At 37.4% G+C, this 15331-nt stretch overlaps 1 protein-coding gene across 4 annotated transcripts in view; it reads right to left on the reverse strand.

Annotated features, from left to right (window-relative positions):
• Positions 1–15331, reverse strand: part of ELAPOR2 (endosome-lysosome associated apoptosis and autophagy regulator family member 2) — a 272270-nt gene that overhangs the window by 89123 nt on the left and 167816 nt on the right. The window contains exon 22 of one of the 4 annotated variants that reach the window (XM_050785250.1): positions 6242–6852. The exons of the other annotated variants lie outside the window; for them this stretch is intronic. Coding sequence (XP_050641207.1) covers positions 6793–6852 — 60 coding nt within the window. The 3' untranslated portion in view covers positions 6242–6792. Of the gene's footprint in view, positions 1–6241; positions 6853–15331 lie in introns of those variants that run through there. 4 annotated transcript variants of the gene reach the window in all.

A 15331-nucleotide genomic window follows, 5' to 3' on the forward strand; every position in this document is an offset into this window, starting at 1 on the left:
GAAAACTATAGAACATTGAAGAAAAAAATTGAAGACGGCACAAATAAATGGAAAGATATTCTGTGTTCATGGATTGTAAAAGTATTGTCAAAATGTTCATACTACCCAACGTGATTTACAGATTTGATGCAATCCTCACTAAAATTCCCATGTCATTCTTCACAGAAATAGAAAAAAAAAAAAATTCTAAAATTTGTATGAAACCACAAAAGACTATCCAAAGAAATCTTGACCAAAAAGAACAAAGTTGGAGTAATCACTCTACATGATTTCAAAATATAGCACAAAACTGTAGTAATGAAAATGGCAGGGTACTGGCATAAAAACAGGCACATCAGCAAACGGATTAGTATAGAGAGACTATTAACAGAAATAAAATCACACACCTCCAGTCTTTTACTTTTCAACAAAAGTGCCAAGAACACACCATGAGGAAAGGACAGTCTCTTCAACAAATGGTGTAGGGAAACCTGGATATCCCCACGCAGAAAAATGAAACTAGGCTTTTATCTCACCTCTTATACAAGAATCAACTCAAAATAGATTTAAAAAAAAAAAAACATAAATTTAAGACATGAAATTGTAAAACTACTAGAAGAAAGCATGGAGGGAAAGTTCCTTGACACTGGTCTGAGCAGTGATTTCTTGGATATGATCCCAAAAATATAGGCAATGAAAGTAAAAATAGATAAATTGTATTGCATCAAATTAAAAGCTTCTGCACAGCAAAGGTACAATTAATACAGTGAAGAGAAAAATCACAGATTAGAAGCAAATATTTGCAAAGTATTCATTGAATAGGGGTTAACATCCAAAATATGCAAGCAATTCAAACTACTCAAGAAGAAAATAACCTTATTAAAGAATGGACAAAGGACTTGAATAGACATTTCTCAAAAGAAGACATACAAATGGCCAATATACTCGATATCTCAAATTATAAGAGAAATGCAAATTAAAATCACAATGAAATATCACCTCACACCTGTTGGCCTGGCTATTAGCAAAAAGATGAAAGAGAAGTGTTGGTGAGGATGTGGAGAAAAGGAGAACTTTGGTAGTATTGTAAGTTAGTACAGCCATTTTAGAAAACAGTACGGAAGTTCCTCAAAAAATGAAAATTAGAAGTACCATATAATCCAGCAGTCCCACACAGGGTATATGCCTAAAGGAAATGAAATCAGTACGTCAAAGAGATATTTGCACTTCCATGTTTATTGAAGCAGTATTCACAATAGCCACAATATGTAAACAACCTAAGTGCCCATCGATGGATAAATGGATTTTTTAAATGTGATACATATGCGCGCGCACACACACACACACACAAATGAAATACTATTCAGCCTGTTTTAAAAAATAGAAAATTCTATCATCTGTGACAACATGGATACACCTACAACATGTTAAATGAAATAAGGCAAGCAAAAAGAGACAAATACCATAGATTTCACTTATACGTGAAATCTAAAAAAGTCAAACTTATAGAAGCAGGGAGTAGAATGGTGGTCCCCACAGACTAGAGGGGGCTGAACCAGAAAGGAGAGAAGTTGGTCAACAAGTAGAAAGTTTTAGTGAGATAGGAGAAGTTCTGATGTTCTATTGCACAGCACGGTAACTATAGTATAGTTAATAATAATGTATCGTGTATTTCAAAATGGGTAAAAGAGATTTTAATGATTCTCACCACCAAAAATGATAAATATTTGAGGCGATGGGTAAACTAATTAGCCTGCTTTCATCATTCCACAATGTATACATGTATCAAAACATCACACTGTACCCCTTAACTATATGCAATTACTTTGTAAGTTAACAAGAAACTTAAAAAAAATCAAAACCTTACTACATGCTTGATTTTCTATGGCATTTTTGAGTGTTTACAGCTTCTGAGGTGTTCCATTTTCCTCTCCAGTTTAAATATTAGATTTTCCAGCCTGCTCATGTTTATCACGGTAAAATAAAATGGTCCTTATTTTTAAACTGTGAGGCCAGCTGGCTTGTAGACCACACAAAGGAGAGATTGAGAGAGTGGTTGAGAAAGGAGGTAATTTATCCAGTGTACCTTCACAGTCTTTAGTTCTGCGCTTTCTCTCAGCAATCCCCGCTTTATTCACCCACACACCATGATAGCTTTGGGCCCCAGAGCTCTTTAGTCAAGCGCTGTGAGCATGGAGAAGCCAAGAAAAGTGAGGTGCCAGGAAGATAGAACACCAGCATGGATTATAACCACAGCTCTACAAAGGCAAAGCCTATGAACAAGGCAATTATCACTCCTGCTCTGTGATAGGTTTACATGTGCATAATTCCCACTAGTTTAATGCTTTTATTTGAAAAGCAATCAAAGGTAATCTGAAATCAGTCATCTAAGATAAAGAAAACATTGCCCCTCTAAGCCAAATTTACCAATATCCACATGCATCATTAATAAGATGAAGAAAATTTCAGCAAATTAAAAGCCTTACTGGGACCATTTGTTCAAGGAAATTGATCTGTTTCTTGAAGCACCAGTCACTAAAGGAATCCTAAGTGTCTTTTGCAGCTTGATCAGTCTTAAAATAGGATTGTTGGCAAATGTATAAGGATTGAAGTGTGCCCTGACTAAATAAATGCAAACAGACGAAGAAACTCTTCAGTGCTGGGGCTGGAAAACCTATGCTGATGCTACTTTTATGCATCAACATTCCCTACTTCCATATGGTTACTTTAAATGAAACTGTATTTAAGACTGAGTATCTCCAAATTCAGTTACCTTAGCAGTGAATATTATCTAAACCCCAATGAGAAAAGGCTTTTAAATCAATCTTGCTAATTTACTTTTAACCAATTCACTGCTTTAATTTTATCCTTTGCCAATCAATATCCATAATGGAGTCCCAGAACTACAAGGACAACTCAGGAGAGTATCTGGCTTTGTATCGGGTAAGTGATTAAATCATCAAGTGCACATGATGAGTTATTTTCTTTTTGAACAACTCTGAAGACTTGACCAATTTTTTAGGTGGTAAGCTTCCAAAGGGAAAAGAACCTGTGTGCAAACAGATTCTTCTGAATAGTGTGTGGTAGATTACAGTCATCTAAACCAAGGGTCAGCAAACTGTAACCGTTAGGCCAAATCCTAGCTCATCACCTGTTTTTGTAAGACCCGAGAGCTAAGAATGCTTTTACATTTTTAAATAGTTAGAAACACATCAAAAGATTTCATGACACATGAAATTTAAATGAAACTCAAATTTCAGTGTCCATAAATAAAGTTTTATTGGAATGCAGCCACGCCCATCCATTTACATTTTGTATGTGGTTGCTTTCATATTACAATGACAGAGTTGAGTAAATGCAATAGAGCTCACAAGCCCTGCAAAGCCAAAAATATGTACTACCTGACCCTTTACAAGAAAAATGTTTGCTGGGCTCTGATCTAGACAAGTGTAATCATAATAGCGATTAATATCAATTATAAGAGTAAATATAATTCTTTTTTCAACTATTCATTCCCATCTTAAAGTTTTACTGCCTTCATTTGTGATTCTAAAAGGAACTCATGTAAAAATGTTAAATCAAAATAAGTAAAATCCAGCAAGAGAATAATCTGTAGCCAGTTACTATGAAGGTGAATTCCATTTTAGCTTTGAAGGAATGAGTCAGGTGCTGAGATTTCTAAAAGTTTACTCCCCTAAGGACATTTTCTTTGTGGCAAACTTAGTTTAGGAGTTGGGCCTGTCAACTGCAATCATATTCATGATTACTATAAACAGATATGAGGGAGGTTTAGTTTCTCTGAAGATCAACTCTACATACTCTTAGTGTACAAAGATAAATGTGAGCGGTACACTAACTTTAAACATGGCTAATGAAGTCATGTGCCCACAGCAACCCCCAGAGAAATTTATTTCCATGAGGAAGAGAGAAATTATGTACACATTAGCCTCCCATTAGAAATGACCATGTGCCACAGGAAGTCGTTCTATTGACAGACATCAACTGAGAGTTGGCCAGATGGGTCTTGAAGAAGCAGTCAATCATGACCCACTTGGGGACCTGGAGACCCCAGATGCTAACGACTGGACCCAAGCAATTCTTCCACTTAATCCAATTTAAACAACTTTTTTTCTTTGGGAAGAAAATAAGGACAGACATCTACACAAAAATACTAAGAAATATTTTTAATCCTAGAAAGGATGTGATTACTAGTAACTAAAGAGGGGAAAAGTCAACAATAATGAAATTCAGGTTTTTTAATTCAGTGAACATATATCGAAATGCTCAATGTTGTTAAATGACATAATATAATTTATCATAGAAGACATGTTCTCATCCATTGGAAAATTGATTTAAATACGTTTTGACGAGTGCTAAGAGATGTTATAGGCAACAGTTGACTTAATGAAGTAGTTAAGGCTTCAAAATTGTGCCTTTTAGAAAAATAACAAATAACTTCTTCTACCACGTAGGGGGGAAAAGGAACAAGTGTTAATTAAAAGTCACAGAAACATGATTAATTTGTTTATTCCTTTCAACATTTCACTGAGCTTTGCAGAGGCCAGGCATAAAGCTAAAGGGAACTTTATAGCCAGGATTGGTCTAAATATTTTCCCCATAATATGTTTTCCATCATACTTCTTCAGTGCTTGAAATAAAATGACAAACCACTGGAATCCAAAGGAAAAAGCCAGCTCCTTCCCAAAGATGGGACTGTGCTGACGAAATACATTTAATATCTAAAATTAGAAATAAAATAAATAAATTCTTCAATATCAACTACATTTTCAGAGAGTTCATTAAAATTTAAGGCATTTTTGACATGTCAGAGATTTTAGTCATGTGACAGGAGAAGAAAGAAGCTACCTGGGAGCAAATCCCAATTATCTCTATGGCTTGGAACATACATATTGAACACAGTGGAAGATGAGGAGGAAGGTGACAGGTGACTGTGGAAGTTTTCTCACTCTGTCCAGTCTATACAGCTTTGCCAAAGTTCCTCTGAAAGGGTTCATTTCAAATGTATTTTCATTCTTCTGTTTAAATTTTGATCAAAATGGGGAAATGCTCATCAGCACTCTGTTGGCGGGATAAAAATGAGGAATGCCAACATAATGTCTTCTTTATAAGAACATTCAAGAAATTAAATGCAAAAAAAAGGTTTATGCAAACTGACACCCTCCCTGAATCCTACAGCAAACAATGACAACCTCACCTATACTCATATTTGCAACAGCAGAGATATACACAAAACATTCATTCAATAATAACAGAATGGTCTAGTGTATTACCAGTCAAATAAACACAATTATTCATTTTTCTCCCATTTTCCACAAAAATAAAGACACCACCTTCAGACACAAAGTTTCAAGTCATACTTCGTTGAAATGCTTGGGGCAAATCATTTCCCTACATATGTGCCCTGCCTTTCTCAGCCAATCACAACTTTTTAAAAAAATCTTCATTAAGGTCTGTAAAGATTACTGTTTATTGGAAACAAATAAGAGCACCTTAGATCAGCAATGACCAGGAAACCCCCCTCTTTCTCAGTTTTAAATCAACTAAGGTTTACACAAAATTGGTCAAATCCAACTTCATTCATACTTCCTTCAACAAATAATATCCAAGTTGTGCTAATACCAGCAGCCTACCATAGAAAATATCACAATGATCTGGATCACTTTTGAATAAGAACAATAATTATTTCATAACTGCTTATGGAACAACCACATTCTTATTATGAATACAATTACATGTAATTTTTCAAAACTGAATTCCTGCCTTATTGGATTTTCTAAGAAAGTCATCATCCTCAAAGTCTTGCAGCAGAAAAATAACCATATAACCTCTGGTGCTTGACATAGAGCAAAAGTCCCCCTGACATTTTCTGGGGACCATGAAATTATCCCAGTATTTCATACAGTCATCTGTACTTACAGACAAACCATCTCACTTTCTTCTTCATGATTTTGCCAGTGATTTGATTGACAAGCTTTCCTATTTACTTTAATTACACTTTGAGCACTACATAAACTCTTTTAAGTTATTTGACTTCTACAATACTAGCAGCTAGTTTGCACTGACAGAGAATTAGAGCTTCTCATTACCTTTCCTACTTTTTTGTTTTTTAGTTTCCTTCAAACTTTCAGTCAAGCCCTTCTTACCAGTTCCAACAAGGATGGAATTTCAAAGGCAATTATAAATCTAGAGAACCCAAGCATATGCTAACTCTTCCTAAAATTTAAATCAAGAGAAGATACCCTATGGAAAAATGAAAAATTTATTGTCTTCATTGTTCACGATTTTTTAGTAGAAAAGCTGTTTTAAGGTCAGGAAAATAAATAATGGCAAAAATACACCTTTAAAAAATTTTAATTTTCCCCAAAATATAAACAAAGAAAAAACATAAAATTGGATCATAATGCATATGCTCACATGTGCCCTCCAAATCACACTTGTTATGTAGACATTATAAAGAATAAAAGTTACCCATTAATTATATGGCATGCATCAGCAGTGCATTGGTGGGCTTAAACTTAGTTTTCAGTTACGTGTATATACAGATAAATCTCTTCCTGAGTTGAGCTTCATCTTCAGTTGAGACCCAAATCATTTGCTTTCTTTTATTTGGCAAGGTACTTGACCATGTGATAAGGCAATCAAATGTTTCAATCTCCTTCCCTTTTCGGCGGCATGGCCCTCCTCTGTGAGATCACCAATGTGACAGGTATGAGGACAGACCCTAAAATATGGTTCTGTAAAACTAGAGCAGGTTTCTTTGTTCATTAGTCTCAAGGCTACAGCACTGTCTCTTCATATATTTGGGGATCTTGAGGTTTTCAGTTGAACAGATTCAAAATGGTCTTCTTTTTCCTAAGAAAAAATATTAAAGACAAAATCAACTCACTGAAATTCTCGTAAGATTTTAGGATCTTACATGACCTGAAGGAAAGTTCCAGAAATCATTTTAATCTATCTAGCTGCCACTTGTGATTAGGATTTTACAGTTAAAATTGGGTGGCAGATATAAAACAAGTAGCATGCCTACCCTGAAGGGCACTTTTGATGTCCAAGAGATAAGACACACAAATTCAAAATAGAAGCAAACCGTTGATTGCAATAGATACAAAAAGATGTAGCTGTGATCCCTGCAAAGAAACCACTGAGACCCTTCCTGAGGGCATACCTGACCTGAGTGCTGAAATCAGAGACCTAGCCATGCTAATTGTGGGCAAAACAGAACTGACAAACTAAATGTTTTCAAGATAATATAGGCTGAATAATAAGAAAAAGGACAGCAGAAATAAATAAGGAGAATGCCAATAAGACATTAGATCAGTTGAGTTCACTAATGTTTTAGGAAAATTTTTTAGGTAGATGCCTATTAAAGATATTAAACAAGTCATCTTTGATAATAGGTCAAAAATTTCACTCAAATGTATCATTGCTGGCATTACATAAAACATTCAAAATATAGACTATTAAAATAAATTCATTTTCTTTAACGAGGAAAGGAGAAAGAAAAGGTGGGATTTCTTCTAACCTTTTATTGTATTTTTGAGACGGGGTCTCTCTCTCTCTGTCGCCTAAGCTGGAGTACAGCCGTGCAATCTCAGCTCACTGCCACCTTTGCCACCCAGGCTCAAGCAAGCATGGCTTTTCTTTCTTTCTTTCTTTCTTTTTTTTTTTTTTTTTTTTTTTGAGTCAGAGTTTCATTCTTGTTGCCCAGGCTGGAGTACAATGGCATGATCTTGGCTCACTGCAACCTCTGCCTCCCAGGTTCAACCAATTATCCTGCCTCAGCCTCCAGAGTAGCTGGGATTATAGATGCCCGCCACCACGCCTGGCTAATTTTTTGTATTATTAGTAGAGACAGGGTTTCACTATGTTGGCCAGGCTGGTCTAGAACTCCTGTCCTCGTGATCTACCCACCTTGGCCTCCCAAAATGCTGGGATTACAGGCATGAACCACTGTGCCTGACCACCTGACAAATTTTTATATTTGTTTGTAGAGACGACATTTTGCCATGTTGCCCAGGCTTCTTCCAACCTATTAACAGTTAGAGAAAGCTTTCTGAAGCCTGCTGGAATGGGATAGGGAGACTATGCTAATACAGAGAGTAAAAATGAAGAGAACTATGATTATTTTTTAAATAAATGAAATAAGAGGCCAATCAGTCTCATATGCAAATAGATGTATGTCTAAAGTAGAATAGTGACATGAGAAGATAATAGGAAGTCGACAAGCTGTCAGGAAGGATAAGTTTGCTTTTGTGTTTGCTTTCATTTGGGTGGATAAATCCAAGAGCTTTAGGGCTACAGGGGCAGGGTTATAGAAAAACGTCATAGCATACACACCAACATATCACTTTTTCCCTGCCTCTGCTGAGCTGACAAGCCTCCAGAAGAGCAGACTGTGGATCTCCTTGGTTCTCCTGCTGACTGGCTCTGCAAGAACTGGCCTGAGGTCTCACGTTTAACAGCCTTAACAATCTTTTAGAATAATGATTAGCAGTTGAAATATTTATTAAGCACTGTCTCTGTTGCAGGACCATGACTAGACTTTAGGGATATAAAGATGAGTACAGCAAAATGTCTTCCCTCAAGGAGCTCATAGGATATTAAAGGAAAGAGCTCTAGGGTATCAGCCATAAACTCAAAAGAAAACATGAGATTTCTGCAGCGTTAGCTTGAGAAAATTTGATTCAACATCATGTTGTGGGGAGGGAAGGGAGAGACCTGTTGGTTATCTTCGAGGTAATATTTAATGTAAAACACTGAAAACCCTTTATAAAATCATTTTGAGATAATAGGGCTTTAATAGCCATGTCCTCTGCATTCGCATGGAATTGTGCTCCTATTGCTGAAATGGTGGGATATATATGCATATGCATGTGTATATAATTAGGTAGGTAGTGCCACTAACTGACTGGGACTTCCTAATGGCAGGAACTCTATATCTCATTCATTTTTTAATTTCCAAGATATGACCCAAGTCTTACCACTTGGTAGGTTATCAATCAATGATTATAAAAATCTATTGAAATACCACATTGGAGAAGGAAAAACACTGGATTGGAACTTGGGAGACATGGCTTCTAATTCCTATCTAAGCCCCCCGGACAAGTAAGTGAACCTCTCTAGGTCTCAGTTTGATGAAGGTTCCAAACAGGATTATCTTTTTCAACTCTAAACCCAAGAATCTATTCCAAAGCCAACTTCCCCCAGAAGGTTTTCCTCACCTTGTCACTATCTACCCTACTGCACTCCCTTCTCCCCTATGCTGCAAGAGATCTTACTTTTGTTCTTGACATACTGGATGATCGTGTGAGAGGTAGGGGTGTGTGTGCGTGTGTGTACGTGTGTGTGTGTGTGTGTGAGATATGTGTCCTCCCCTAACATTCTAGATGGTATCTGAGTTGAGAAATTGTGTCTAATTTGACATAACCCCCAAACTTGGCAAAGTGTCTTACAATGTCCCATAAATGGTAGTGAAATAAATAAAAGAAACACATAAAAATTGATTTAGTTTTAATTCCTGAGAAAAGTAAATAAAGAAAAATAAATCTATACATAAACCCGAGAACTGCAGTGCAGTGCTAGGAAAATATCAAATAAGGTATGGCCTTTAGAACATGAATGAGCATATCTAAGATAAAGCAAACCCTACATGACATAATAGTTAATGAACATAAACATTTTTTGCTCTCCGAAATCATGCATAACAAACTTCTTAAAAATAGACACACAATAAGATATGTGCAATGATATTTATAGCAGCTTAATTCATTGTGAAACACTGGAAATAGCACAGGTATCAATCAACAGACTGGATAAACAAATTTTGGTATATCTACACAATAGAATACCACTCTGGAATAAAAAGGATTCTACTTCTGTTAAGATGAGGTGAATGAATCTCAAAAACATCTTTCTGCGTAAAATAAAATGTACATAAAATACTACAGATACTGTGTGATTACACTTATATGAAGTTCTATAACAGATAACACTAACCTATGGTTTAAAAAGATCATTACAGTAGTTTCCTTTGGGAGATGAGGGATTGACTGCATGCAAAAAGACATATTACTCTCGGGGTGAACTAGTGTTCTATAGCTTGATAGAAATTGGGGGTTATAGATATATATTCATTTCTCAAAATTCATTAAATTGTATATTTGTAATGTGTGCATTTCACTTAAAGTATTGAATTATTATCAATGATATGTTCCCTGAAGTGTTTTGGGGTGAAGTGTATTGAAGTCCGCAATTACTTTGAAACTGAACAACAGAAAAGAATATGGGATGATGAAAGGATGGAGGGGCAGATATGTAATAATACAAATATAATAAAATTTGGGTGGTGGGTATATGACTATACCACTGTATGATTCTTTCAACTTTTCTGTACTATTTCAAAATTTCATTTTTAAAGTAAAAAAAATCATTATGCTAACTAAAATTGCTATTCAAAACAAAATTCACTACACTGAATCTTCTCAGGGAAGAAAACTTTTTTATACTCTAATTGGGGAGGTGACTGCTGGTTGAGTACTGACTGGGAAATGGGTTAAAGAATTCACAGGTCAGTTGCCTCAACAGTGCCCTGGATGCTTTAATTATCCTCCAGCCCGAAAGACTGCCTCACTCACCAGGCAATCAGCCTTAGGTGTGCCCCATGGTAAGAACTACAGTTGACCTTTGAAAACCGCAAGTTTGAACTGCACAGGCCTACTTATCGGCAGATTTTACAAAACTGAACGTAGATTGAAAATACAGTATTTGTAGGAGGTGAAAGCCGCCTAAATAGAGAGCTGACTTTTCACATAGGCAGGTTCTGCAGAGCTGACTGCAGGATTTAAGTATGCTTGAATTTTGGTATACTCAGGGGCCCTAGAACCAATTCTGGATGACTGTACAACTAAAATTCATCCTGGTAGGCAAAGGAGGTTTCACCCTCTTTTAGACAAAAATTACAGAGACATGCATTTACAAGGAGTACTAAAAGGGAAAAATGGAAATTACTTATAGGAAGAAACCGGAGAGATTATGAAAATTTTGACTGACTCACTTTAAAGATGATTTGGCAGGACTCAATGGCTGTTCAGTAAGCAGTTCAGAATGACAAGCAGTGGGGCCATTTTTGGGCTCAACACCTCTTGCAATCTATCATGCCAATTTTAGATCTATTCATAGATGACAGTAAAAAGGTCTCAGAGATTTTGAAGTGGGTCCTGACTGCAATACAGAGAGCTTTCCCTGAGACTAATTCCCATAGGAAAACTTAGTGAAACACTGACTCATATTTGGACTCTTATTGTCACAGATTGGGTTTACAACACGGAAGAAGTTCACTAGAGGATGAGAAACTGACCCAAAGGACTCTATATAAATTAGTATGGTCAGGTCTACCTGGAAATTTCCCCTACTTTTATGTTAAAACCAGGAATTAAATTAAACATTATTAACAATAGCAAGAAATACTCTGGATTAAGATAGATTCTTTAAACATGTCTCCAATATGCAAATCAAGTACAAATCAACAAAAGGACATAAAACCTGCAGCCTCAGAGAAAAAGCAATGTGACTGTGGCCTCTAAGTTAAGGGGTCCCCAAAGATCAAATAAATGATGTTGGTAAACAGAACCTTGTTGTTCAACATAGGCCTTTGGGTAGACCAAAAACATTGGAAGTTGGCTGGATCGTTAGCAGTTGATATGCTGGTCAAAAATAAAAGTGAATGCAAACATCTTGTCTGCTGTCAAAGATTCTTTTTCTCTTCAGTCTTAATGCCTCCCTCCCAAACTACCCCAACTTCAGCTGCTTCAAGAAAAAAGATAATTAGAAAGGAGACTAAAGTTTTCCTGTTACCAAGAGGGACTGGACGATACACACCCATCTGAATCTGCTAGGAAAACTTGGGGAGGGTTTCTTAAACATTTACCACTCTGTTGGTTACAGGCACTCAAGTCACCATCATACCTACTCTCCTGTGAGAAAAGAGGAGCATACAAATAATGGGGTTTGAGCAAGGTTTAGAGCAGAAAAGGGAAAATAATGTGACCTTTGGAGGGGTTCTATGTGTCCATTCAAGATAGTGTTATTGTTGCTTCTACATCTGAATATACAGAACTTGATGTTATATGCTTGTACTTCCCCGTCTCATACATGCTAAAGGAGATTCCCTGACCAAGAACAGTCACATGTAGAGAAGGGCCAGTAGGCAGTAGGATACCCCAGGAGTTCTCAACTCTGTCATTTGCAACAAACGGTGAGCAAGGGTTTCACACAAGTTAAACCCTCTACCTTCTGATGCCCAAAACAGTCACTATATAAATTAAGTCCTGTTGGTATCAAGTCAGAAGTCTCCATATCAACAGCCCTGCTTGAATTATCACACTTCTACTAGCAGAAATGGTTCATAAACCCCCAGAACATTCAGGGACCTGCTACCTAAGTGAAGTTCATTGGAACTATATAAGCAGATTTACAATGCTAAATCTACCCAGTGGTTAAGGAAAAACAGCCCAGCGCTTTACTTGACTCGGCTATTGGGACAGTGTTGGGCCTCACTTGAGTATTCTACTTGTTCTTTTATATCAGCTAGCCTACAAAATAGTATCCTTTGAATTGGACCCAAACTAACAGGCTATGTTAAAAGCTGTCCAGAAAGCTGGGGCACACTCTTTACCTTTACGGCCTCACAATCATAATGAAAACTTTGTGATATGGTTCTCTATAAGTAATGATTTTGCCAATTGGAGACCCTGGCAAAAGGAGACAGAGGCACCCTTTGAGGTTTTAGACTCACTACCTCTTGATATGGCTACCACCTATAGCCATTAGTTGGTCACTGGCTAGTCAAAACTAAATGTCATTCCCATGCAGATCTTGCAACTCTACACCTTGACAGTCCCATTTACAGTCACTCAACAAGGTGGAAAAGGCTGAATAAGCCTCACTTGTCAAATACAAATGGCATATATTCAAGAATGTAGTTGGTCTGGCCCCCGTAGCGTGTGGGTCTCACATGAAAATGTGGCAGCATACCCTTTGGAGGAAACTTTATCGCCTACTCCACTGCTCAAAACAAAACCACTGACTCAACGAGACCTTCAATTTATCGAGGTTCTACTACATGTTGGGCCTGGTTCACTGATGATTTGGTTGAGCTGAAGCCCAATGGTATCCACTGGCTGCTGCAGATATTCAACCATCTATGAATAACTGAAAACCGACAAGATTGCTCAGCTCAGTGGACAGAACTCAAAGGCATTATCAAGACCTACACATTACCTCCCTTGATAAACTTCATTATATTTTTACTGACTCAAGCTATTGCCAATGGCTAGCTGTTTTGTCTGCCACTTAGAAAACTAAAGACTGGCATTTCAAGGTTACCCTTTTTGGACACCACTAAAATAGATCTTAGTTTTGGATTAAAATATGTGTCACTCATGTAGACACCCAAGTAAGGATCCTTCCTATGAAAAGATGAAATTGAATCAAGCTCCTGATAGAGACTACACAAGACAGACTGTCACAAATGAGTACATGGATCCATCATCTCACCCAACATGGCAAAGCATCTGCCATCACAGGCTGGACACAAGGCAAATGATTCTATTTTTCTGATGCAGAGGTTACCACAGATGCCAGACTTGGGACTCATGCAAAAAGTTGACCAGTTCTTCCCTAGTAAATTGATTACAACATACCTTTGACCACCTCTTTGGGCTATTGGTGGTGCCTCACCACTATTTACACCTGTTCAGGGTATGGTGTTGCTATTCTAGTCTGATCAGCTAACTCTACCCATACATTGTGAACCTTGAAACAAATCAGTATAAAGTTAGTAGCTTTAAAGACCATTTGCAGTCTGACAATAGAGCACTTTTTATCACAAAAGCTACCCATAAATTAGTTGAGAGTAGAGGTATTCAGTGGACCTTCCACATTTCCTACTGTCCAAAAGCATATGGTATTATTGAGCGTTGTAAGACCTTCTCAGAAAGTGACTCAAAAAGATTTCTGACTATCTCCCTTACCGCCTCCTGATCCACACATTTTAATACGGCAGTTTGGTCATCAAATATGGCTGCCCATGGAAAGGGATCATCTTCTTTCGGCCACTTCATGGAAAATGATCAGGAAGAACACATATACACATACATACACACAGACACACATCTACACCTGCTACATAAGGTTATTTACACTTATCTGAACATCCTGGATTCTGCCTCACCAATCTAGGGCATGATGTGTTATTTACTCCAACAGTAACCCTGAGGCTTCCTGGGTACAACTTCTAGTGATAGCCCACACAGAAGGGGGTCTAGGAGATTCAAATATAATTCTGGTTTAACCACCTGTATTGTTGTTTTGTTGGCTGTCATGATTATAGATGAAAGGGATAATGACCACTTGTTGAGTACACTGCCCCCCAAGTCCCCCTACCATGGCCCACATGGACAAAGGAGGGGTGCACACTGAGTCTCTATATGTTTTTATAAAATGCCTTTGTGCCTCTTGCACATGAATGTTCTGGATAGATATGGGTAGAAATAAGGTGAAATTATAGTTACTGAAATGAGACAAGCTGGTTTTTTAGCACTGGACAGACAATAACACAGTCTGATAATGGAGGAGACAGCTTAGATCCTGAGAAGTATGAAGAATTAAGGGATATTAATATGAATTTCAGGGTCACCCTGTCACCTTTCTATGAAGAAAAATGCTCTGATGTGGCTCTCTCAAATCATGGCAAGGGCCTTTAATTTAACTCACTGCTGGGTCTGCCATACCCACCACATGCTCTCATCACAGTTCATTTGCCATTCCCCTTAAACTAACTGAGAAATGTATCCAAAACAGCAGGAAATAGCCTCAGCCCCTGCCCCAGAGTAACACCAACATCTCATTCCCATAGCCATTATTTAGTCATTTCATTAGGTGAACAAAAGTCACTAGTTTGCAGTGTGGACAAACAGGAAAAGTTGAACTGACTTCCCTCAAGCAGTCTCCCTGAAGACAACAAGGAGACATCATTATATGATGTGAATTGGAAACCCTAAGGCTTACTAGCCAGCAGAGAAGCCACCTACAGGCACAGTCAACCTGTGCTGCCTGAACAATGTAGGTCCCACTTAATGTACCCAACAACTGTGAATAACACTTTCTTTCCAGAGGCACCATGTCTACCTCCAGGACTGTACTTCTTGTGTAGAAGTCAGACACTAACATGCTTCCTCACTAAAAACATGGTAACTTGCACCTTAGGAGTAGTCATAAGAGATATTCAACTGTTTAGGGAAATACTCCTACTGTTAGGGATGTTAGAAATTGT

This window comes from Macaca thibetana, chromosome 3 (genome assembly GCF_024542745.1).
Source record: "Macaca thibetana thibetana isolate TM-01 chromosome 3, ASM2454274v1, whole genome shotgun sequence".
Classification (NCBI taxonomy): domain Eukaryota; kingdom Metazoa; phylum Chordata; class Mammalia; order Primates; family Cercopithecidae; genus Macaca; species Macaca thibetana.